Source organism: Drosophila rhopaloa, unplaced genomic scaffold, assembly GCF_018152115.1.
Source record: "Drosophila rhopaloa isolate 14029-0021.01 unplaced genomic scaffold, ASM1815211v1 contig_3, whole genome shotgun sequence".
In the NCBI taxonomy this organism is placed as follows: Eukaryota; Metazoa; Arthropoda; class Insecta; order Diptera; family Drosophilidae; genus Drosophila; species Drosophila rhopaloa.
This window is the reverse complement of record NW_025335123.1, coordinates 21797855-21825016: the sequence shown is the minus strand read 5'-3', so window position 1 is coordinate 21825016 and position 27162 is coordinate 21797855. Positions and strand designations below refer to the sequence as shown.

Here is a 27162-nt window from a genome sequence, read left to right as displayed (position 1 = left end):
TTCACATTCTTCTCTATCCTCTTTTCTTCCGGTTTCTTTTGCTGCAGCTTTGCTTTTTCCCTATCTTCCGGGTTTTGCCCCTTGGGTGTTCGTCTTTCTCCTGCTGTTTTGCTGCATTCCTCTTGTTTTCTTTTCTTTTCTTTTTTTTTTGCTTTACGCTTGTTTATCACATTTAATATATATATGCATATATATATTTATATATAGTTTCTTTAATTTAAGTTTTTGTTGTTTTTTTTTTTTGCGACTCGCTGTGGAAATTCTTGGGGTCTTGTTGCTGATGGTGTTGCTGTTGCAGCAGCAACATTAGCTTGGCTTGGCGGCAGTGTTGCAGGCAGCTCATACTCGTTAACTCCCTTTGTCATCTCATTCCTCTCAAAACATCACTTCGCTCACATCAATCACCCATATTCTTAAACTACAGCAGTTCTTGTTGCAACAGCAACTTGTGTTGCTGCTGTTGCAGTTGCGCCTGCTGTTGCAACTGTTGCTGCTGCCAGCGCTTGTATTTCCCCTGATAGGTCGGTGTTCCCCCTGATCCTCCTCCTCCTCCTGCAGCAGCAGCATTGGCAGCATTTGCCGGCATTGTCTGCATATTGTTGTTGATGATGGTACTATTGTTATTATTGTTGTGGAAGTGGGCTGCATCCATTACGGTCTCGTAGCAAAAGGCCGCTGCATCGAGTAGCGTAGCCGCATAGTTGCTGCTACTGTTTTGCAAATGGAGTTGCTGATGCTGCTGGTATTGCTGAAGTTGAAGTTGCTGTTGTTGCTGCTGCTGCTGCTGCTGGAGTTGCTGTTGGCTGGCAGCTAGAGTTGCTGCTGCTACTGCGGCGGCGGCGAATTATGAATTGGAATTGCGCTTGGTTGGCAGCTAGGACGAACTCGACTGATTCATATTGCCAAACATGTGGGCAGAGAAAGATGTCTGGCCGGTGGAATTGGCCTGCGAGGTCGACGACTGTTGCTGCTGCTGTTGCTGTTGCTGCTGCTGTTGTTGCTGCGCCTGCTGCTGCTGGTTGAGCGAACCGCGCCCGTGTTTCGGTATCGGCGGCTGGATGTACTCGTGCCTAGCCAGCGCAAACACATCCATGCGGTCCTCCTTGCGATAGGCCAAACAGCCTCGAATAAAGCTCTGTTTTAGAATGATACAAAACACATGGATTAGCACCTCTGCTTGATATTATGATAAGGACTACTCACCTTGGCCTCATTAGAAACGGTTGGCTTATTGGAGAACTGCACTTCGGTGGCCTTCAGAATCGTATTCTCCTCGAGGATCGTAGCCTGCGACTGATTATGACCGAAGGGCTTCTTGCCATACAGGCACTGGTAGAAGATCACGCCCACACTCCACACGTCCACTTTGGAGGAGATCTTTGGCGGATTCTTGCCCACCACAAAGCACTCAGGTGGCAGATACCTAAATTGGTCGAAAAGAAATACTCCATTTAGTTATTCCTCACTCGGAAATTAAAATAAACTTAAAAGCCTATTTAAAATCAACACCCACCAGTAAGTGCCGGCTCCCTGGGAGGTCAGATCCATGCCATGATCGGGATTGTAGTTCTCGTCGTCCATCACCTTCGACAGACCGAAGTCAGTGATCTTGATCTCGCCGCAGACATTGCCCTCGGTGAGCAGAATGTTGCCGGGCTTCAGATCGTAGTGGATAACTGGAGGCTTAATCTCATTTAGATACTTGAGTGCAGATACAACCTGATGGGAGAAATTAAATAGTTACTATAAGAACTAAGATTTAAATCTTAGCGGTATGGTTACTAACCTGCATTATTATCGAGCGCGCTTCACGCTCGGGTATAGTCTTATGTTGCTTCAGATAGAAGTCTAGATCGTGTCCATCGCAGTATTCAAGAACCGTGCAAAAGGAATTCGCATCGATCTCAAAGACATCGTAGAGCTTGACGACCCGCGGATGATCCAGCGCCTTGTGGATATTGTATTCTCGCAAGGCGTGTCTGATTTTTTGAATATTTAGTGGGGGTTTCAAACGAGACAAGACTTTAGTAAATTGTTTGCAATGATTACGACCCCACCCATGTTACTGTGGCCTAAGTTTATGCTTCATTTGATTTAAAATAGGTTTATAAAGGCTGTTTATATTCCTAAATAAAAGCCTACATTAATCCTGCTATATTTCAGTAACATAATGTGGCTTGCAAATAAATGTATCCTTTTCGTTTAAATCTGATCTAAAAAGTTCCGGGATATGCAACCCCATCATTTAATAAATGAGTTTTAAAGTGCAAGAACTGCTAACTACTCTATCCTATTGACTTCACCCCCAATGACTTCCTGCTCCTCTGTTTTACTACTCACTTGATATAATTAGCTTTCTTATCCTCCTTCCAATCCTTGTTTAATTGGTGCACCTTACATGCGACATAGCGTTGCTCCTTGAGGTCGAAGGCCTTGTGAACCTCTGAGAAGCCGCCCTTGCCCAGCAGCATCAGCAGAAGATAGCGATCGTTCAGCACGGGATGGTTATTGAAGCGGGACTAAAAAGAAAGGGTGCAATCGAGAGATAAGCATGTTAATAAAATTTCCCAAATTTCCATCTTTTTATAGACTGCGCACCTGGTCCTCGTTGAGAATCCGCTTGAGCTCTCGGATGTGCAGATTGCGCTCCCGCTCCAGCTTCTCCATCTCCAGCTGCAGGTCGGCGTCCTCCTTCTTGAGGGCATTTTGGCGCAGCTTGAGGATCTCATCGTACTCGTAGTACTCCTGCGCAGTGTATGCCCCCGATACGGGATCCGGCTTGAGGAACGTGCCCGAGTCGGAACAGCTGCCGCTATCGTTGCCGCCGATGCCACCGCCTCCTCCTCGATCCGACAGTCGATCGCCAACGCCGCCCGAATTGCCAACATTGCCGCCCGATCCGCCGCCGCCGTTGTGCAGCAATTGAGCCTGATTGGCCTGCGTCGAGTTGCTGCGCGTTAGACCACGTCCTCCGCCGCCTCCGACGCCACCAACGCCACCGCCGCCAACGCCGCCGCTTCCAACGCCACCGCCAACGGCTCCGCCACCGATTGCGCCCGCATTATTGCCGCCCAATCCGCTGTCGACGCTGACGCCGCCGGCTGTGCCGCCAAGGCGATCACTTCCAGGTCCGGTGACAACGCCGCCCGTCAGTTGCGAGGAATCGTTCGAGTTGGAATTCTGCTGCTGCTGCTGCTGATGTTGCTGTTGCTGCTGCTGCTGTTGGTTGTTCTGGTTGCTGTTGTTGTTGCGCTTGCGTCCGGACTCCGCCGGACGCTTCTTCATCAGCTGCTTCTTCTGCCGGTCAATCTCCTCGCGCTCGGCGGTTATCTCCTCCTGCCGCCGACTTAGCTCCTGGAACGCATAGCCGTCCGTCCAGTTCTCCTGTAAATTTAGACAAGTAAGGTGCGTTAGTAAATGGTAATGACTTAGAGAAGAAACAGCTAAATTAACTGGCTTTATAAATATATATATTTATGATTCAAATGGTAAGTTTAATTTAAAAAAGTCGGGAGGAACAAATGTTTAAGGATTTGTAAACGTTGCAGCGGTTAAAGATGCATCGTTTACAAACACCATTTTAAAACTCTCACCTGGAATGTGGCGCCCACTCGCTGGGTGACAAACTGGCCGAGTCTGAGCCGATTCTGCATGCACTTCTGTCGCGCCTCCTTCTTCTCGATGCTGCTCTTCTCCTTCAACAGCTTCTTGACCACATCAATGCACTTGACAATGTGCGACTTGTGCTGATCAATCGTCTTCTGATTGCCAACAATCTGGCACTTTTGCTCATCGGACAGTCGGGTCATCTCGTCCAGCTTCACCTTGCCCGATTCGTGTTCCGCCTCTCGTTCCTGCAGCTCATGCAGTGACACCTCCGTTTGGGTGGCCTTACTGTACGTTATGATTGCAGCCTGCATGGCCATTGGTGGTGGCGGTGGCAGTGGTGGTCCCACGCCCACATTTACACCCACGCCGACGCCTACGCCTACGCCCACACCGACCATGCCCACAACTCCCAGGGAGCCGAGTTGATGCGGATGCGTGGGCACCACGGATGCCGTCGATGTGGTCGGTGGTCCCAATTGCTGCTGTTGCTGCTGCTGTTGTTGCTGCTGCTGCTGTTGCTGCTGGGACAGGGGCGTCTGTTGCTGCTGCTGGATGGACGCGAGACTGAGGGGATGACCACCCAGACCGACGACCACGTGTGGAGGAACCATTTGATTGGAAGTCTGTTGCTGTTGGCGCTGCTGCTGCTGCTGCTGTTGCGCCTTGCTGGAGTTGACATAGTGGAAGTCAGCGGCTCCCGGTGGCTGCTGCTGCTGTTGCTGCGGCGTCTGTGTTTGGGGACTAGCTGGTGGATACAAAGCATAGGCGCTGCTCGTCTGCACTTGCACCTGGTTGCCAGCGGCTCCTCCTGCATTGCCGCCCGTCGCAACACCGCTCGCCTGTTGCGCCGTCTGCTGCTGCTGTTGCTGGGCGGATGAGGGTGACTTACTGCCGCCTCCCGTATGCGATCCTCGGAGTCCTGCAGTGTTTCCGCCCGCACCTCCTGGCACACCAACGCCAACGCCCACACCCGTTTGCTGCTTATTGAAGTAGTCGTTGATCTTCTTGTTGTCGTTGACGGGCAGCATTAGGCGGGCGCTCTTGCCACCGCCACTTCCGGAACCAGAACCGGCACCAGAGCCTCCACTGCCGGCGCCACCGGCTCCTCCGCCACTGCCCGCCGATCCACCAAGGCGATCACCTATATTTAGGCTCATATTAACCTTGGGCATATCACGAAAGGCCAGTGATTTGCCCTTCAGGTTGCTGTTGTTCACCACGGTTGTTCCTGCTCCGCCGGAACCACCGCCACTCCCCGCCTCATCCGCACTGGTGTGCGGCATTTTTCGCTTTCGTTTCCGTTCCGCTGGCGTTCGAGGTTTACCCACGCCCGCCGTCACTGATGCCGTCGTGGTCGTTCCGGCCGTCAAATAGGCCATCTCTCCACCATTATTGGAGTGCTGTGGAGGGGGCGGCGGTGGCTGTTGCATTCCCAAAGTGGGCGGAAAGGCGGGATGTTGCTGCTGTTGCTGTTGGATGGCTGCTGCTGCGGCTGCTGCTGCAGCTGCTCCTCCTGGCGTTGCTCCACCGCCACTCAGCATATCATTGACATCCTTCTCGCTGTGCGAGGAGCCAGTGCTCATATTCGAATCCGGATTGCTGCTACCCTGATGCAGCCCCTGCAGCGATTGTTGCTGCTGCTGGTGGAAGTGTTGCTGCTGGTGGAGTTGCTGTTGCTGGTGCAGTTGCTGTTGCAGCTGATGCGGATGCTTGTGCAGGTGCTGCAGATGTTGCTGCGGGATTATCTGCTGCTGTTGTGCCTGCTGCGGATTCTGTTGCTCCTGTTGCTGCGACTGTTGGTTGCTGTGATGGTTAGCAAAATGCTGCTGCTGTTGCGGAGGCGGGGGCTGTTGCGGCTGCTGCTGCGGCGGTTGCAACTGCTGCTGCTGATTGGGATGGTGATGACTTAGGGCCGAAGTGGTCTGCGGGGCCATCTGCAACTGAGCGCCAGCGGACATCTGCAAAAGATGAAGAAAAATAAACAAAATTAGTCAGAATCTACTGCAGTTTGCTATCCATGAATTACATTAGTTTCCGAAATTCCAACAACATGTCGCACACTATCGTCTGTGGGACGTATTTCACAACCAGAACTCTTCTTACTCATATAAAGTAGAAAGCAAAGAATTTCTGGATAAAATTCAAATGTTTCATTGACTTCTTTTATATAGTTTAAGATGGTCTACTGTATACATTGTCATTTTTTTTTAAACATTTCCAGATTGTAGATACTCATTCAACAATACTTACTCAATTAAAATTTTCAAATTTAATCTTTTTACAGTAAAAATAAATAAATGTTTTTCGTTATTAAAAATATGAAGTATAAAAAAATTTTTTTTTAGGTATTATGGTTAAAAGCTGGAAATTTTGCTTCAAAGCTCGGCTTGATATACTTCATTTCTAAATGTTTATTTTTCCCTTTAATTGCATTTTAAATATTTTTTTTCGCGACTTGCCCATTTTTGTATACTTATTAAAAATCTTTAAGGCCTAAAAAATATATAATTCACAGATTTTTGGTCTTTTACATATTAAAAAAAAAATCGTTAGCTGAATTTTTTTTTTTTTTGTATTTACTGACACTAACTTTTCCAATTGTTTATTTGTCGACTTTAATGGATTTTTTTTGCTTAGCCTTTTTGATATTTTTTACTCTCCACTCTTCTCCCACTCTCTCTCTGTCCGCTTTGTGCACTTTGCAACACTGACGCCGCTTTTGTTTTGCTCCGCTGCTTCTTTCTTTTCGCATTTGTTTTTGCGCTTCTCTTTCGCTTGGGCGAGAGAGTGCTGCCACATGCGCGGCATTTGCGACTAGGTGGCAACCCGGGGGCGGTGGCAGCAAAAGAGACAGCAAAGGAGAATGTGCAAAATATGCGAGAACGAGTGCGAGCGAGACGAAACGGCAAAGCGGCATGCGTTTGCGAGAGTGTGAGTGCAAGGGAGACAGCAACAGCGACAGAGAGCGAGAATGCAGTGGCATGTGTAAATGTATGAGTGTGTGTAATGTTTTATCAAAAAGCAAAGCGTAAGACAATGAAAAAAGAAAATGTTGAAAAATTTAACTAGAAATGAAAATGGCTGACTTAGGCTACTTTAATTTTAATTTCCCTTTTTTTTCTTCGCACAAAATTCACTTCCAAAAACTTTGTATTTTAAATGAAATTTGTTTTGTTGAAAATTGTATATGTATGGTCACAAAATGCCGTTCACCTTTTTTAAGCGCCGCATATTTTTCTGCACACACATACGTGGCTACGGGTGCGTGGGTATGTGTATGGGTGTGTGTGTGTATGTTTGGATTTTCACATTCTATTACAATATTATCACAATTGGTTCTTTTTTTGTTTTTAGTCTAGTTTGCACAAATTTTTCACATTTGCCTTAATGCGTTCCTTGATATATACCGTATATATATGTGGATATATATTATAAACCGTGTTTATTCCGATTTTTTTGCAGTCGCTCTCATCGTGCGCGTGTGTGTTTGTAAAATGGTAACGAGCGGAGCGAAAGAAAGAAGAAGAAGGTGCAAACACACAAGAGAGTTAGCAAAAGCCAACAAGAAGAAGAGCGGCGAGAGCAAGAGAGCAAAAGAGCGAGTTGAACTATTCGCTCATTTGCAAAAACGAAAAAATAAAACCGAAACAAAAAACGGACAAAAAGTACACTAAAATTAATCCGATTGCTTCTTTCTCTTTTACTTTATTTAGTGTTATATTTTTTCAGAGTTTTTATGTCGTCTTTTTGGTTGATAAATATATTTTTGTGCGGAACTTCCGCGCGCGCGTTCGTTTAAAACAACAGCGAAAGCAAACTACACACGCCGCCAAACTACAACTACAACTACAAAACGAGCGTCGCGGCGTTGCAGCTTCTTCTTCTTTCGCTACTGCTGCCTTCCATTCCATTCCACCGAACTGAACTTCCAATCCAAAACGGAACGGATAGCATAGCAGCTGCTGTTTTGTAGGAGCGGAAGGGAGAGGGGGAGAGTGGAAAGAGAGGAGACAGAGAGAGACAGCCGGCGTCTTTGTCAATTCGCGAGCGGCGACGCCGGCAGAGGGCGCCATTGCCACAACACCACAAACACACACATATCAGCAACAGTGGTGCTCTCGCCCCATAACATAAAATAGCTACCAAAAGAGCTAGATTAAGTTTAAAAAAAAGAATAATAAACAAAGGAACAGTTATCAACATTTGAATTCAAAATTATTAATTAATTTTCTCAAAATATCTAATTAAGTTTCTATATTAAGCAAAGAGTGTGAACTGTCAATTGCACATTTCAACCTTAATGATAAACCAAACATTTTACTGAAGGGGATTACTACATACATATTTTAGATTTCATTAATAAAACTTTATTAGCTTTTTAGTATCAAATAAATAATAGTTTGTTAAATATTTAAAACTTTGATGACGCTTATTTATTGCTTTGCAGTCTTTTTTACGAAAAAAGCTATAAAATAGCCATACATTCAACACTAAACTCTAAAATATCATAAGGAATTAATTTCGAGTGGAATGGGGGGAAAAAGTAGTGCAATGCGTTCCAATGGGCAGTTAATTGGTTAGCAAAATAATACAAAGTACAGAATAGGAATATATTTTGAGGGGGTTAGAAGGCAGACGGGGAATGAATAAGTTAAATATAACGCTGTTCTGGGTGCTTTTGTTCGATTCGTAAAGCATTTGTGCATTTTAATACCCCTAGAATATGCGTACGTTTCGTGGTGCAAACACACAATTGGGAGAAAAATAGGATGTAGTGTTTGTAGATATGGGAACAACACTACAAAGGATTAGTTTTGTTTTCGGTAAAAGTATTATGCTTCGAAAATCTCTAGATTATATTTGGTTAAAAGTTACGAACATTACGATTAGTTACAAATAAACCACATATCTTTTTTGTAGAATGGGCTAAACATTTTAATGCTGAGTGGATAGTTCATTATCATGAAACTATCGTTTATAATAAAAATATACTTCTTTATGGAACAAGTTTTAAAATATAGTGTTTTTTAAGTTATGGCGATCTAATTTTTTTTCTCAATAACAGAAAAAAGCGTACAATTAACAAAAAACATATATTTCGAAAATAATGGAGTTTAGCTATTTTCCTAATATATTTTAAAAGTTTATGTTAGATTCCTTATCGAATTGTTTTCAAAAGATCGATATTTTGGGAAATTTAAAAGTGTATAAAACTATAAATAATTCGTTGATAACTATAGTAGCTTATTTAAGCACCGCGGTTTGTATATGCTATTACATTTAGAAGTTATAGAATCGTAGGTGTACTTGAATTATTATATTCAGAAATAAACATTTGATTTTTATGTAAAGGGCTTACAAATTCTAGGATTGTATTTTTACATGTGTTCCTTTTTCCTTATCCCCTTTATTTTTCATCTATTTCTCCCGTTTCTTTTTGTTTAGACAACAGCTGTCGCATGATTGCCCGCTGCAAAATGAGAAGGGGCAAAAGAGAAGAGGCAGCAACAAGAAACAGAAACATAAAGAAAAAGCTAAAAAAAAAGTCTTGCCAAACATGGCCAGAGCATGAAAATTGTAACGGCCAGCGAAACACGAAATTGGCAACACCGAGAAACTGAAAAAGGCGAGCAAAAGAAGGGGACGAAAGAGGGACTAAGGGGGAGAAAAAAACGAGACGAACGAAAGGCCAGACAATGAAATGAACTGATGATAACGAGGGGAGGGGGAGGAGGAGGAGGAGAATGGGGAAAGAGGGGCAACGAAGGAGTAGAAGGAGGATGGGGAGCAAAAGGAGAAGCGCAAAGCAAAGCGACAAACGACGACGACTTAATTTTTGGGCCTTGCCTTTGCCTCACGTGCGCGTGAATGAGATAAATCTATGATGATGATTATGCTCCGCTGCAGTGCGAAAGGGAGAGGAAGAGAGGTGCATGCGAAAAGAGCAGAGGAGCAAATGTGGAATGGAAATACGGACCGAGATGGAATGTGCCATTACACAAAAAAATAAGGGAGCCCCGAATAGCTTATTCTAAATATTACTACAAATACAACTCTTAAATGTAATAATAATCTTTACATCAATAACATATTTATTTATATTTCTATATTTAAAAATTGGATATTATGTTAGAATTATATTTTTTTTGTTTTATATTATTTGACATTAGATATTATATTATGAAAATCCGAAATGAAACGTGTGAGAATATTTGGACAAAAAGATTTCAAAAATATAATCGAATCCATTTTGCCATTTGTACATTTTTCCCTGTGCACAGCATAAAATAGCGGATAGAGGAATAGGGGTCTGGAAGGATGACAACTCGAAAGGCAAGAAGGAAACAGAAGAGCGGAAGAGAGACGCAAGTGGGTGGGTGGGCGTTGTGTGGGTGTGGCACTAAAAACCAACGGAACTCACATGCATTACGCATATGCATTTCTTATTGAGAGAAAATCTCACGAGAGAAAGAGAGAAAATAAAAAGAGATGATGGGGAGAGACACATTCCAATAGTGCTTGAAAAACAGTTTTACGCTTCTTTTCTAGTAGTGTTTTGCAATTTACAGAACCAGATCCATAAATAAAGAACATAATTTTTTCTAAAAACATTAAACAAATTCAGATAACAACAAAAATGCAGGAAAAGTTTCTTAATAAATAACTTAATTTCATCAAGGGTTAACATTAGGTGAGATCGTATTCGTTTGATTTAAATGGTAAACATTCTTCTCAATGGTTTCTTTCTATGCATCGTTTACTGTATTTTGGATTAAAGAAGTTGAATACTACTGTTGTGTTGTACTATTTGTTGCTTCCAATAAAAGTGTATGAAGCTTCACTGTCCAGTTGCAGTTAAAGGAAAATAATCGCAAGCAAAGCGAACCAGTTTTTTTTTTGGCATTATTGTTGATAAGAAGACATTTGTAAGCGTGTAAATTTGTTTCATTTTTAAACTGGTTTGATGTTAAACGAAAAAAACAACAGAGACATTGACTTTAAATCAATGAAAAACATAAGAAAAGGTAGTAGAAAAAGCTAATACTTAAAACATAACAGAAACAATTTATTTAAACTGAATTAAATAAAAACATAAAAAGAAATATTTTATTTAACATAATAATAATATTGAAACAACAAAAGAAAAAAAACAAAAACATAAAAAAAACCGATTAAATTGAAATCGAAACAGAAAAAAAAAGCACAGTAAAAACACATCGAACCGCAACTCGGTTCGACTGCGACGCCGACAGCGCTGCTCGCGCTCTGCTTTGTCGCTTCTGCTGGCGTTTTAACAGTTTAACAGTTCACGTCGATGAGTCAAGGTCGAGAGACGTCACGCAAATTTTCGTTTTCATTGCCTTTTGCCCACAGACAAAAAATAACCAGCAACAACAAATAGCGAGAGAGTGTACACACACACACTCACATGTAATCGCACATGCTGTTTTATTTTTAGACACGAACGACAAGCCGAAGAAGAAACGAAGTTGCACGAGAGAGAAAAGATGGGAGAGAGCCGAAAAGAGAGCGCAACATCTGCTACAAAAATGAATGAATAAAATGTTCGGTCTTGTTGTTGCTTTAAATTCAGGCTATTGAAAATGGTTGGCAATTTAAATATAAACATTATCTAAAAAGGGGGAAATGAATTTAGTGCTACAATAAAAAGCACTTGATTAACCCCATTTTAAAAGGCGGGGTATAGGAACAATTTGAGAAAATTCAAACATTTTTAGATACTTTAATTAATAGCAGGATTAATCTGATAATTATTAAAGTTTTTTTAAGGATTTCTATATATTTATATTATTTTTTGATTATTATCAATTATTTTTCCTGACCACAAATTTGTGTTATTGGTTCTTATCAGTTTTGAGTTTCACTCGAAAATTTTTTCAAGTCCCCAAAAGTTCATGTATGGACTTTTGTATATCAATTGAATAATCATTTAAATTAAAATTGCCTCTCCTGATTCTTCCACTGCTTTTTTATCGCTGTTTCTATTTTGATTTGAGTTTATTAATTCCCACTGGGTTAACATTAACATAGTTTAGTTTTCGTTGTTGTTCGTATTGTATGTGGCCCAATTTTGCGAGCGTCGCTGTTAACGCTCGGCAGCGCAGTCGACAAAGGCTGGGCGCTCAGCACAAAGCGCTGTTATTCGCTCTCTCTCTCTTTTGATCTCTCGCTCACACATGAATAGCACGTGCACGGGCGAGAAACCGCTTAATGTAAACAGAGAGAACGAGAGAAAAAAATAAATAGAAACAACAAACACTCACGCTTTTCGTTAATTTGCGGCCGCTGGCCGTTTTGTTGTTGCTTTTGCTGCCGTTACTCGCGCTGCGACTGCGTTTTCTTGCGGCAGCAGAGGCTAACATTATGTTGTTGCCGCTGTTACTGTTGCTGTTATTGTTATTGTTGATGTGAATATTATAATAGTTGTTGTTGCTATTGCTGCTACTGTTGCTGCTGTTGTTGTTATATGATATTGTTGTAGCACCTCTTATTTTTGTTTGCTTTTGATGCGCAGTCTGAAATTGCTGTATTTGCTGAATTTCTGGTATTATCGGTAAACGTTGTATTTGTTGAAACTGTAACTGTTGTTGTATTGGCTGTAATTCTGGTATTTTTTGCTGACTTTGCAAAGTTATTTGTAAAGTTGGCATATGCGGTAGTTCATTGATTTGATGATGATTAAATACAAGCGGTTGTTGCTGCGGTATTCGTTGTATTTGATATGCCCGATTTTCTGGTACTATTTGTAACTTATGTACTTCTGGTATTTGCTGAACTTTTTGTATGTCATGACTACTATGCTGTGATTGTATTATTTTCTGTGTTTGATTTGTTAGATGCGGTATTTTATGAATTTCTTGTATTTGATGTGGTATTAATTGCGGTAATTCTTGGATTTGCCTTAGTTGTTCGTTCCTTCTTCTTTGTTGCTGTATTTCTTGAATTTGCAAATGTTGCCTTTGCTGTTGTATTTCTTGTATTTCCAGTTGTTGTTGTTGCTGTTGTTGTTGCTGTTGTTGTTGCATTGCTAAAGCGAATGCAGCACAAAGAGGAGACGGCGTGCAAGACATAACATGTTCGCCCTGTTCAAAAAACTTGTGCTATCTCGCTCTGTCGCGAAACAGCTGACTCTTGCCGGCTAAAATCAGCTGCTCTCGCTCTCTCTCTCTTTGTTGTGCTCTTCCTCTCTATCTCTTTGATTCTCTTTGTATTTTCGCACACTCTCAAACACACAGTTGCACAAAAAAAAAAACAAGTCTCAGTATTTAGACATTTTTGTTGTTTATTTCTTTGGTTCTTTTTTTTTTTTGTTGTAGTAGGAAGTTATGTGCGCGAATTTTTTTAGTGACACGTCACGTTGCTCGCTCTTTAAGTTTAAGTTTGACACTGAGAGCTAAAGTTGGCTAAAATTGGCAAAACCGAAGCACACACAGGCAAACACACGCCACGCACAAAAAAAAATTGAACGCGACTCAGCGAACGTTGTATTTTTTTTTCTGGTTTCTTGCATACAGATATATGTGTATGTGTAATGTCTGCTAACCGAGTGAACTTAAATTGTGTTTAGCAACCGACAAAACCAAAACGACACCGACACCACCGCCGTCTGCACTCGAAATGCCGCTGCTCTCGTCCGCTCTCTGCTCGCTCTCTGCTCTCGCTGCTCTACCACTCTCTCCTCTCTCGACTCTTCCCGATGCTTCGCGTTTGTTCTTGTTGGCAAGTCCGTCGACTGCGCTGCCCATGGCGACTGCGACGCCGTCTGCGACTGCGGCGTTAGAAAGCTTGCACATTTGTTCAATGCATTGTTTTTACATCTTTTTCTATTACCCATTTTTACCAATTTTTTTAGTGTTTTCATAGAGTGGCAATTCCATTCTCTAATTTAGTTTAATACTTTTAACTTTGCCGTATGTACATATGTATGTACGTATGTACATATGTACACATGTACATTTTGCAATATTTGTCCTGATTTTTCAAGGCGTACATATTTTCCAAAGAATTTGGTAGCTTAGCTTACATATTTTATAATCAATTTTTTTTTAATTTATTATTTTCTTTATTTTAAAACAATTTGTTCCAATTTTGTTTCCAATTTCTTTCAAATGAAACCAACGTTTTTTTAATTTCTTTTTTTTGTTATGTTTTTTGCAAAGCACAACCAACAACATTAAGATGCAAATGGTAACACCTTTAATATTTTGTAATCCAAAAGTAACCACAACAAATAAAACCCGATGACCTCGTATTAATTTGTTCAAGTGCTGTTTAATTATAATTATAGCCACAGGCAAGACCAACTAAAAAGAGTTGTTTATTGCTCAATAATTGGGTATTAAAAAGTATATTAATTATAATTTAATATATGTAAATATAAATAATTTAATGGAACATCGAAATAGGTATTTTTAGATAGAGAAAATTATTTTTCATGGGAATTTTCCCAACAAATATTAATTTGTTATTTCAAATTAATTTCTTATTATAAATTACTACACTTTCGACGAAAAGTGTTTGTTAAAAAGATATGGCCTGAGATGGAGTATGCGTTAGTTCCGTTATGTGACCGATGTATGTATACAAGTTAACAGCTATGTATTTTGCAAATGGTAGGCTTTCCAGCCAGGTAGAGAGGTATAGATGGTGAGAAGAATGAGACAGATATAATATACTAGGAGCAGATAGATATCAGAATAAATATATTTACCCTTTTATTAGTTCTGTATTTTAAAATTAATTAATTAATAATTAATTACAGTTTTTAATGAAATATATATTTTTTTATAACTCGAAAACCCTACTATAAGTTTAACCATAGTTGTATGCAAATGGCAAAATCAATTAGGCACAATGAAATGAAATTCAAGACGAAAATAAAATTACGTGCCCATACACAACAAAAGTCATTGGCATATGGGAATGACGTGATATATGTATGTATGTATGTTCATATATCCTATTATACTCACTTTTGCATATTTTGGTTTTCGGTTTTCAGCAATGAACATGAAAACCAATTAACTCTCTGGCCAACAATTTTTACTGGTTTTTCGTTTTCTTATTTTTCTGAAGTTTTTCCAGCGATTTTTCCTTAGTTTTTAATGGATGAGTTGAGTTTGAGAGTTGCATTTTTTTTTGCGATTCGTCGCTGATTTTCCTTCATTTGATTTGTGCAACTTTCCCCCGAAACAAGCCAACAACACAAATGTGCCAGTGCCAAGTGATTAACTTTTTCTATACACCTCTACCTATTTTTCTTTTTTTTTATTTTGCAAACGGGTGAGTTAGTTAGAGAGTGTACATACATACATATACATACATATGTGGACACACATATGTACATATGCTTTCCCAAGTCCCCGAAAAATAAAAACCAAATGTCAGCTGACGTAATCGCGCAGCATAACAAACAAATAAAAAAAAACAAAACTGAGAAAAAAAAGATTCGGTGTATAAAACAAAAGTTTTGTGAATTGGGCGCGCGTGTGTCGTCGTCAAGTTGAGTCAATCAACAAATACAAACGGACGGCTATATAATCGTCAGAAGTGCACACAAAACTACAGTAAAACTTTTTAAAGAGAAACCAGCTAAACCTAATTCTTTACAAAAATAAATTAAAAGCTTGACTAATTTTTCATTTACTTAAACCAATTTGTCTAAATTTATAGTTTTAATGTACGTACAATTAACATACAATGTACATATGTATGTACATTAATGGCTTTTTTAGGCATAAGCTGACACAAATGTTCAATACTTGTTAAACGTTTTTCGGGACACTCAAATAATCTTTCTGAAAATTGATTATAATAAAAACCTTTTAAGATTCAAAAAATTCGGTTTAATCTTATTTTAATCTAATTATAAAAAAGTATATAACATTATCCGAGAGTTTACTGTTTATTAATACATACATATACATACAGGCACACATACATAATTGTAAATTGTTAAGCAGTTGTCGCACAATCAGAAAAAAAGAGCAAAACAGAGACACTAAAAGACGAAGAAGACGAGGCAAAGGAGCACGAGATAATCGCGAACAAACAAAAGGAAAATGAAAATGTTGTTGAAGGTGTAAAATGTGCAAAATCTAGAAATTTATGTACATACATATGTACATTTTTTTACGATTTCAATCAACTAGGTCAACCGAAAAAGATAAGAAAAATATAAACCACAAATTATCGGAAAATGCTGTCCCCTTTTTATTTTTCAACATTCCCAATTGGACTTTAATTCGCCATTTCCGATCAGAAATACTAAACAAACTCGTAATCATTTTAGAATTTATTAAACTGTGTAAAAGCTTTGTGAGTTTGAAATAGAGAAAAATGGACAAAATATGCGACAAGCTTTTTTGACGTTTTATCGGTTTGTCTTTGTTTGTCGTTTTTGCCTTTTGTTGTTTCCCTTTTGATAACGAACGGCGAGTGAAAAATAAAACAAAAGAGATCACCACAAAAAGCAACGAGAAACAACAAATTAACATGCCGAGAATGCTAAAACAAAACAATTACGAAAAAACATAGAGAACTTGAAAAAGAGCAGAGAAGAGAGGGCTAAAACTGTACAAAAAAGCTAAATATCTGGATTTAAAAAAAATCTGTAAGTACAAACACCTACTTATTGCATTTTCCTTATTGTATTCCGTTTTAAATAAAAGTAATAGTTTTCGCAGAGCTATTGTAAATGCTTTGGCTAAGTATTCAGCCTAAAATGGTTTTGTGTCCAAAAATATTTCAACCAAACTAATTTCCAATTGTCTTTGCACCTGCCATTCATAAAAATGCCAGTTCTAGCGGGAAAACCGCAGGGCGGGCAGTGCTATTACTCTCGCAAAGTCGCGAGAAATCCACGGCGTCTAATTATGCTGCACCAACAAATACAACTAAAACAGGAACAACAAGCATCGTGAGGGCGAAGGAGAGAGAGCGACCCAGTCAGTGGAAAACAACAACAACAACATCAACAACAACAGGCGACGACCCACGACAACAGAAAACGCAACGAGTGACGACGAACGAGTGCTTTCGCCCCCTCTCTTTTTCCCCATCCCCTCTTGCTAACACATTAAATACAGTTTAATTTACTATTTGAGCAAACGCGAAATGCAAAAACAATGATCACACACACACACATAAACACTCGGAAATAAAGAAAAGAAAAAAATTGAATAAGGAAGAAAGAGTGTTGGAATAAAATAAATAAAAGGCAACTGACGTTTGACGATGTGTCGTCGTTTTTGCTTTGCGTTTTCTGCCCGTTTCTTTACTTTTTTCGCTTCTTTTGTTTTCCTTTTTGGTTTGCGCTTCGTTTTGGCTGCGCGTGTTTTTCGTTTCAGTTATTATTGAGACTAAAAATGCGGCGTGAGATTTGATTGTGAGTAAGCGCAACGCAAAGCGCAAATCGTCGAAAAGCAGCGACGCCGGCAGAGGCAGTGACGTGGGCAGAGCACAGCTCACACTACAACAAAAAAAACGTAGTAGTAGTAATAACAATAAAAGGCGACGACAGGGAAAATTCACAAAAGTATAGCCCAAGGAGGGCGAACTAAAAAGCAGGCGAAAAGTTGAATACCCTGGAAAAACAATCAAATATTACAGCGAAATTATAATTTTATAAATAGTTTTAAATTTAAGCTTTCCTTAATTTTCTAAAATGTTACGATAATGTAAAATTATATATGCATGTATGTATGTATGAACATAAGAATGTATTTGCATAATAAAACATCTAACAATTTAACAAAAATTAATCATAAAATATTACACTCTTGTAATGGTAAAGTTGAACCACTTGAAGTTTCCCAAGTCCATGATTCTATTGGATAGAATCGATATTAACACAACAAAAATAAAAACAGTTAAATTAGAAACCAATTGTTTACCTGGTTTAGAAGGTTAAAAAGATTTATAAAGATCATAGGCTGCTTTGATCTTTTAGTTTTACTTATGTTGAATAATAATCTTAGTAATGATAAGACCATAAGGAAATGTTAATATCAATAGATGAATGAAGCCAAAAATTCATTTGTATTTGTATTCTTCCATTTCTTTATCTTTTGTGAGGTTTTTTTAATAGAGTGCAAAAACTGATACACAGGGATTTTCATCAAAAAAAAGACAGATACTAAAAATATCCCGGAAAATTAAAGCTTAGCAACCGACCTGGCCCCAAAAGCCAGACAAGGGGCGTGGCACACAGCCATTGCCGAATAAAACCGTCTCAAATTCACCTACTCCTTTTTTTCGGGCTGTGTCAACACACAGCAAATATTTCATATGAGGTAATCGACTTTGTCGACGTGAACCATTTTTCTGTTTATCAAAAATTTATAAAAATACCCGGGCAAAGCAAAACAAAACCGAAAATCGCCAAAAAGTCAGACAAAGAAGCAACAACAAGAACAAGAAACATTACCGCATCTGTTGGTATGAATAATACTCCCTATTTTTTTCTTATAAATACATACATACAAACACATATGTATATGTGTGTACATATGTATGTTCATAGGTGAGAAATCTTGACAAAAATTTCACTTCTCAGGCGAATGGAATTTTTGAGGACTATTAAAAAGAATAAAATTAAAACGAAAAACTGCAGGCGCTGGGGCAATTAGTTTATTTTTAGAATAGTTCAAGAGGGCAGGAAGAAGAAAAAAATCTGGTAGAACACGAAATAAATAGGAAGCAAAGAATTGGCTGGGGATAATAAATATAGTGTAGTTGGATGGTAAATGTGGCATATACGGAATGGGTCTATGAGTTAACTTCATTATTCTTATCAACGACAAAATGCCGGGGATACTTACATATGTACATATGTATGTATATACAAGTGCAGTCGTATATGTGAAAACAAGTACATTATATACGCAAATTGTGGTTGGGGAAGAAAAAGATAACGAATGCAGAGGAAGCGGTAGGAAAATTGGGGGTACACGGCAGAGATTGTGGTGGCTTCTGTTATACGAATTCTCGGAACCACATTCTCATTATTTCGAGCGTAGACCTAATCCATCCTGAAATTGTTTCTTTGAGTGTTTACAGTGATAACTCAATATTATACAAAAATCTGTATGTACATTATTAGTTCAGTATTACTAGTAACCACTTTTTTAGTTTACTAAAAGCCTTAAAAAGGGAAGTCGTGAAGTCCTTGTGCGTAACATGTTAGTTTAAGTTTACTAACAGTCCATTCCCTTTTGAAGTGTTATACAGAAGCCTTGAAAGGTTTTTAACTGTTATTTAACATTCCACCTAGATTGGCAATCAGTTTTCATATAAACCCTTAATCGATTTGTCATTGAAACTGTTGTGTAGAAAATGAGGTACAAGTTATAATGATTTGGAGGATGAGCTTATTGTTCAAGTATGGAGTATGGAGGGGATGATGACTCAGTGCCCCGCGATTTGTCCGATTCTTTGGTGCCCCATCTTTATCGGGAGTTGCGCTTTAATCGCATTTCGCTGTCATCATGTGACAGTTGGGACAGAAGGCCAGAAAAATCGAGAAGAGACACGACGAGACAGGATAGCCTTCGATTGCCTTTTGGCTGTGGGTTAAACGCAACCCGTTTTCCTGTAAATCGGTTTATACTATACATTTATGTATGTATGTTATATATTACACATTATGCATGTATACTGTATACGCATTATTTATTGATCAGTTCTGCTTCGCTTTGCATTTTTTTTTGTATTTGCGTCTTTCCGAATGCCTATTCAGTTATTGATTTTGATTCCTATTTTTTGTGCCCCCGGATTCTCCTCCCCTTATCTTGCAGTTTTTTTTATGTAACCATATGTACATACACTATTATACGGGAGAATCTATAGAGGTGTGCTCTTTATATAGCCTTTGCTTTAGAACATTGCCCTCAACTTTGCTGTGTGCTCGCTGAGCTTTTGTGATTTTTTTCTTCTCTATTCAAGTATTGCCATTGAAATAATTTGTACTTAAAATTGTTTAGATAAGATTTAATTAGAGCAAGCAATGCAGTAAAAGCAAACAGAAAGCTAAACAAAAAATGGAAAACCAAAAACATAGAGAGGAATAAGTAGGAAAATCAATGTAAGAAACATGATCGGTCTTTTAAAATATATTTTCTTCAAGAAGTGGATTGATTTTTACATATGATATTCGCATATTATTATTTCATTTAAATGACACTATTCTTTATTATTTTTTATGACGATTTTCTCGGGGAATTAAACGCAAATTTCAATACGATTCTCAAGCTTTTCTGGTTTCAGTTTCAGTTGAAATTTCAATCAAAGAGCAACTCGTGAATATTTATCAGCCAGACTAATTGTGACATACTTAGTCGTAAATAAGAGTAAGCATGTACTTGTGTATATGGCCGATGTATCGGGGGTCTCCTTATATATCGGGGCACTATATACAGCGACCATAATAACAACAACAATGAACACAAGTTGAGTGGCAATGGCGCACTTTAATAATAAAAATCATTCATACGTAATTTCATTGGAATTTCACGCTGCTCTTTCTCTTCTTTCCGCCTTCTTTTGACTTCTTTCGCTGTTTGCTTTGGCCCCTGCTTCCATTTTTCGATTCTGATTGTGCCCCCTGATTCGTTGGACATTTTTTCTTGATTTTTATCCACCAAGAGTAAGCTTGAAAAGCTTTTTTTCCGACCCAGCCAGCAGCTTCTTTTTGGATGATGAGTAATGTACCATTAATTATCACTGAACAAAGTTACTACAAGTCCATTTTCCTATTTCATTTTATAAATACTCGATTCATCTTGGAAATCAAAATTGTAATTTTAGTTTGCTTGGGTACCAAATAATATTTATTGCTTTGAATATTATCAATTATTAATTTTAATTTGGCCTACAAATTTTCAAACCATTTAAGTTAGCATTAACTGAAATTGCAAGTGAGTAAACCAACAAAAAAAATGTTGAAATTAATTGATTAAATTAAAGAATTTTAAAATGTTTTTTTCTATGGTTTTCCTTTGTGTGGTCGACGGGGCGTATGCGTGATGCTTGTGTTTGGTGCTTCTCTGTAGTTTGATTGGTGTAAGCCATCATCATTGGCAGTGGCTGCTGTCCCAGCTGGTGCACCACCAACTTAACCCCTCTCCCCCCAAATCCCCAACATCCGTTCAAACCCCAAATCCCCTCTCCGGTTTTGAGTTTTGCTCTCGCCAAATTTGCAGCTCACTTTTGGGTTAACGATTAGTGAGTTTAGCATGGGTGGGGACTTTAAAGGGGGTGGTGAATATATATGTACATATATTTGGATTCCATTTTGGTACACCACTGTCATTGGCATTGTTTTTCGTCTCGCTTGCACTTTTAGCAACAACATCTGAGTGCAAAACTAACTAAACAACAACAAAAGTGAATGCAAATCAGGGGGCGTCACACTCAAAGAAATGTTCTACATTCATTTAAAATTGATCAATTTCTAGGTAATTCAAGATTTATAGTATTTTCGATACCATATTAATAGTGAAGTGATCTTTTTATTCGATATACAATGTACATCCCAAGTGAATCAGTTGAAGAAAGCAGTGCAACCATCAGAAACTGAATAACTAGAGGAGAAATGCGTGGAAGGAGGCTGAAGTGCTGGAAAAGTGGGTGGGGCAAAAAGGGGAGGCAGAATGGCCTGCCAAATACACAGAGGCAAAAACTGAAGCCAAAGCAAATATTTCAAACTCGCCTGGAAATATGGAAAGATTGTGTGCGTGTGAGTTGCGTGCAAAAGCATTGGTGTGCGTATAGTTTTTGTATGTGTTCGTGTGTGTGTGCGGGCTTTGAGAGCATCTAAGTGTGTGTTTGTGTGTTGTTCGTGTGCTTTGGGCCAAATGCATTCGGCGTTCCTGCACCTGCTGCACTCTAAAATCCACTTTTATCCTACCCCAAAATTGTAGCCACCCTTTTTTCTACACTTAGAAAAACTATCAATTATATTTCTATGATTTTATATCAAAATGTCTCCTATTTTTTACATACATTAAGTTTTATATATTGTTCATGTCGAAACCTTAAATCATAAACCAAAATTGATAAAAATTCTTTAGATGATAAACTCATTGATTTGAATTTTAAAAACTAATTTTTAACATCACAAAATCATGCGGGCTTAAATATTAATTTTACATCCCAAAATTATAATGTTTAAAATTTTAAAATTACATTTTGTAAAAAATAATTAAATATTCATATTGTATCATATATTTCTTTCTGTGCACCCGTTTTTCAAGCCACCTCCCCTGTTCTCGCTTTTCTTCTTAGCTCTTTTTTTTGGCTGTGTATCAATTCCAAAATGGCGGAGTGAATGTTGCCACGGGGGCGAAAGAGGGGGTGGAGGAAGTTGGAAGGAGGTGGGAAGTGGGAAGTAACCCCCACCCCCCAACATACATGAATGTGTGCGTGTCTCGCGCTATTTGGCGGAAGTCACAAACTTATTGGTTAGCAACGGACCAAAAAGAGTGGCGACCAGGGACGTAGAAAGCGGGGGAGGAAAAAAAGGGAAGGGGAGGATGGGGGGGCATAGGAAAACCCGGACAAAATGGCGGACATGGCCTAGAGACGTGTAAACGAAAGCAAAAACAACAATAAAACCGAGAAAATTCTGCCAACGATTGACATTTTCCAGTTTGCAAGTATTCCACGAATGTTGCAACGCTTTTCCTGCAGCCAACGAAAATGCTTCCGCATTTTCCCCAAGGATCACATAACAAGTTATATAGATGTACAAATAATTGTATCATTTGCAAACCCCATTTCAATCAGAATAATTTAACTATTTGTAATTATATTTGATTTACCAACAAAAAAAACCTGCCTTGTTTGACTTGAATCATTAATAAAGTTGTTACAAAATTGCAAACACAAAGAATTGGCCTCTATCATTTCTTTTAATACTCACGTAGGACATGTACATCGCTTTGCTATATCCATAAAAAGTATTTCAAGACACAAATAATAACAAACTTTTTATATCCTTACCTGAAAATAAATAGAAGTGTAAAATCAATTAGTATTGTATGGTAAGATTATATAAATAAATATAATTATTCTCACTTATTAACCCTGAATTACTACATTCAATAAAAGCCAATTGGGCATTACAAAGCTAATATATTGCTTGCCTTATTAAAACCTTACTTGGCCTTGTTTAATTAATTTCCAAAGCATTAGCTCTTTTTCCCAAAGCAAAACTGTGCTACTAAATGAAATTATTTTGTAAATTTTCATTCCCTTGGGCACTCACACACACACTAACGACCGAAAATCATTGTTAAAGTTCAGGGAAAATGTTGCGCAGCAAAATATGCTACAAAAACACGCATTCACTTCGTCTATTTTCCGGCCCACCCCACCCCCTCCCAGCCCCAACCCCCAAGCGGAAAAACTAACTCAACATGACTCTGATTTCAACACATGGAAAACCACCAACCCACCGAAACCGACACCCCCACTACTGATTTTTCCATTCGACACTTGTAACTCACCACAGGGCCAGAAAGTGCGGGGGAAAATGGGGAAAATCATGGGGCGGGGTTAGCGTGTTAAATTATTTAAAGTTTTCCCCAACAAGATGATGGAGCCGCACAGACAGCGGGGAAATGGGGGGAAGGCGGGGAAAAGCGAGAGCGTTAAACAAAAGGTACGAGAAAATATGGAAAGAAATATAAAATAAGTGGGTGGAAAAAACATAGAATGAAAATTGAAGGCAAAAAAAAAAAAGAAGAAAATACAGGACCCAAGAACGACACACGCAGGCGTAGGGATTTTCCAAGAGGGGTTTTCCGGGGGGCTTTTCACTGCTTTTGGACATCGCATCCTTCGTGTCGTCGTTTGTCGGTTTTATGGTCTCGTCTCATCTGCTTTTCCTACCCATTTTCTCTGCCCATTTGCCACCCACCCACATTTTCCTCCCCACTTTCCCCATTTTTCCTTGCCTCGCCATGCTTTTTGGTGGTTGGTTAACAATTTTTCTTCAGCTGCTTATTATATCATCTTACTTTTCGTTGGCCAAACAATCCAAGCAACAAACAACATAAATAAACATAAGGTATACAGAAAAGTACAAATTTAATTGTTTTTGAAAAATACTAAGGAAAATTACAAAAATTGGTACAAATTATTAAATTAAAAGACCAAGACAAGCCATAAAATTATGTTAATAATTAATAATGATAAGAAAAAAACAGAAAACCAAGAGGAGCGAAGAAATAAGCTTAAGCTTAGCCCTCACTTTACAGCTTGTGTTTACTTTCATATCTGCACAAAAAAAAATATGTGCAAACATGCAAAACTTATATACATTTGGCCTCGAGTTATTAAAACGATTTCAAGGCATGTCACGCGATTCAAGTTGCGGACAATCGGATGAAGTAAAAGAAGGAAATGTGAAATCTCCAAGGACAGGAAAACAAAGAAATGTGTTAATTTTTAATAACAATTCATATAATTTGCACTTAAGGCTCTGACATAAATTATTAATTAAGCAAAATAAGGCAAGAAATTCTTTTGCAACCCTTAAGCTTTATTTTCTGTTTGCCCCATTACAATCCATGTCAATTATCACCACACGGCTTCTGGCCCACGCGGCGTATGAATTACTTATTAAGTATACGCCTAGTTAGCCCCCGCAGATAATGTTTCTATAAGAAAGTAGCAAAATGGGGAAAAAGGAAATATGGTGAAATGTTTGCATTTCACGAATTAATTGAAGCGAAACAAATTAAATCAGAATTAACGAAATGAAGACTATTGAAATTTAGTTTAGGACAAAATAAGTGGTAAGGTTGTCACCTCTCTACACACATTTGGCAATGGCATTTCCTTTTTACCGATTACATGTTTTCCATCTCGGGTCACCTTGTCGAATAATTAATGACCGTGTGCGTGTGTGTCTTAGAAAATTGAAATGCAAATGTAAAAAGGACAGTTGGCACTCCCATTTGGCAAATTTATTAAAAATGTAACAATGAAATCAATTAGTTATATAGCAAAATAAAATCAGAAAATTGTAAAAACGAAGTCAAACCCAAACCAAACACACGCAAATGTTGTTCCGAATCAAAGGTTAAAATACTTAACTTATCGACAATTTGTTTGCCCAGCAATTATTTCACTTTCCAACTTAACTCGAGTGCGAAATGAATTTTGAACTTTAAACCAAGAGTGGAATTTGGAAGTCGATTTGTGAATTACACTTTGACTTTGTGCATTATTTATCTACCCTTCTCTTTTGGCAAGCCGAATAAATCGATGTGGAGCCATGCTCACTATATATAGATATATTTTTCTATATATAGCAACCGTATAGAACAGTTGTTGCTAGGGCCTAAAGTTGTTGCTCTGCAAAATGGGCGAATGCCAATAAAAAATATCAAACAAACAGAGACAGGTATTCGGGGAGCGAAATAGAGGCAAAAACTGAAAAAAACTTGAGTAGTTTAGCAACTTTGTCATCGCAATTTACTTCAAATGGAATGGAATTTTTAAAACTAAGTAAGCAAGTTAAAAGAGCACAAAAAAAGGAGGCAAGTCAAGAGGCAACAAATGTCCAAGTTTTAAGTAGTTTACGTTTTTTATGTCCTCTACACTGCTACAAAACAAGGGGTAAATAAATAATAAACTCCACATGTATCTTATGTTGAAATAAAAGTCGTTTTTGAACTTGGAAAATGTTTCGAATCTCGAATAAGCAGAACTAAAGGTTTAAATATTTCCAACATTTATTTAAGTTTATCTGCAACCTGAATTTGACAATGAATTCTTTGGAAAACAATGGAAATTGTTATAGTGAACACCTTAAAATAAATTAGTTGCAAATTGTAATGGGGATGGGAGTGGATTTTAACAAGAAATCAATGGAAACAAATTACATTTTGTTTTACAAGTTTTATTTTGTTCGCTTCGTGTAAAGTGCAATTTGTATTTTGTATTATTTTTTGTTTTTGGGTGCGAGAGTTCGATTCGATTTGTTTCGGTTTTTGGTTTTCGGATTTTTCGTTGTTGTTGTTGTTGTCGGTCATTGAATGCAATGGCAACAATAACAACAACAACAACAACAATCTCTTTAGAGAGGCAATTGCAATGTACACGAGTGTGTCTGTATGTAAATTGCTTTGTTTATGGGCCAAGCGAACAAAGCAAAAGCGAATAAATCGGCAACAGAGAAGTATATATATATATAGTAGTATAGTACATACAAAGTGTATGTAGATGCCTCCGATTACATAAATACAAAATTTCAATTGAAAGTCGTTCAAGTGCAAAATACGAGAAGAGAAACAAAATAAAAAAAAATTAAAAAAAAAGAAGAGCACATTTGAGCTGAAGACGAATTATTAATGCTCTAAATGTTTAACAGATCTTACTTTTATTGACCATAAATATAAAATATGTAAATATATTCAATTTTGTTTGCTAATTAGCTATGAATACTATTTTAACTATTATTGGGGGTCATTACTATCTACTTTAATACTATTGGGTTATTAACTTTTAATGTTCACAACTTAATAAGTTGCGCACTGATCAATTCTATTTGAGAAGTCTTTGTAAATGTCGTTAAAAATTGAAATGTAAAGATCAGTGACATATAGTCATAATAATAGCCGTAATTTCTCTGTTTGCTCAGTTTTGATGGCGTGCAAACTGCAACGAAATGTAAGCAAAACATGTGAAATGAAAACGTCTAACGAGCTGAAAAGAATGAATGCGATTTTAAAAAGAAATAAATGAAATAGAGATTTTAATGTCGAAAATGGTCGAAAAGTAGTTTTTTTTTCTAATGTACAAAAACAAGCACTTGTGCGCGAAGTTTTCTAAAACGATTTTTAGCTGTTATTCTAAAAAATTTGATTCGATAAATAATCTGATTTTCTTTTGCCACCATTGCTGTTTGAAGATTTTTCTTTCTCTCTGTACATGTGTATTAGATCTTTTTAATGGAAACATCGATTCATTGAACTGCGCTCACATGGGTGCATAAATATATATATATCTATAAAGAGGGGTGGCGTTGGAAAAACCAGTTTTCCGTCTCAGTTTTCTGTCGCTCGACTTCAGTTGAGTTCCAATTGCAATCGCAATTCCACAATTGTCAACTGCCTTTCTCGCCGATTTCTTTTGATTTGAATGCAACCGATATAGGCACACAAATGCATATATATCTATATGTAACAGATAAACACATTTGAAAGATACACAGACAATGGGAACCAGATCTGCACTGCTTAAAAATGTTTTACCCATGTTTGACCCCCTTCAAGGGAAAATGGGTCAACAAATTGATCAACGTTAAAATAAGAAATTGTAATGCAGATTTTTGGAGAATCAAATCACAAGTCTTTAGAGGTATGCCACTTTGAGATCGGATTAAATTTGGTAAAGTTATGGACTCTAGAAGTCCAATGGTGGGTCACCTTTTTACAACTTATCGGAAACTTAGAAATAAGTAACATGAAAATGGGTCAAAAATTTGACCAACGCTAAAATGAAAATTTTGAATGCAGATTT

At 38.2% G+C, this 27162-nt stretch overlaps 1 protein-coding gene across 5 annotated transcripts in view; it reads right to left on the bottom strand.

Annotated features, from left to right (window-relative positions):
• Positions 1 to 769: 769 nt before the first annotated feature.
• LOC108039340 (serine/threonine-protein kinase tousled-like 2) overlaps positions 770 to 27162 on the bottom strand; it is a 72318-nt gene continuing 45925 nt past the window's right edge. For 2 of the 5 annotated variants that reach the window (XM_017116304.2, XM_017116305.2), the window contains 7 exons: positions 3594 to 5567; positions 2599 to 3384; positions 2341 to 2519; positions 1787 to 1979; positions 1514 to 1719; positions 1204 to 1423; positions 770 to 1135 (listed from right to left, as the gene is read on the bottom strand). In XM_017116304.2, the coding sequence (XP_016971793.1) occupies positions 875 to 1135; positions 1204 to 1423; positions 1514 to 1719; positions 1787 to 1979; positions 2341 to 2519; positions 2599 to 3384; positions 3594 to 5567 (3819 nt within the window). In that variant the 3' untranslated portion in view covers positions 770 to 874. Of the gene's footprint in view, positions 1136 to 1203; positions 1424 to 1513; positions 1720 to 1786; positions 1980 to 2340; positions 2520 to 2598; positions 3385 to 3593; positions 5568 to 6822; positions 7346 to 11894; positions 13266 to 22552; positions 22622 to 27162 lie in introns of those variants that run through there. The other 3 variants (XM_017116308.2, XM_017116303.2, XM_017116307.2) reach the window with 3 other exon arrangements.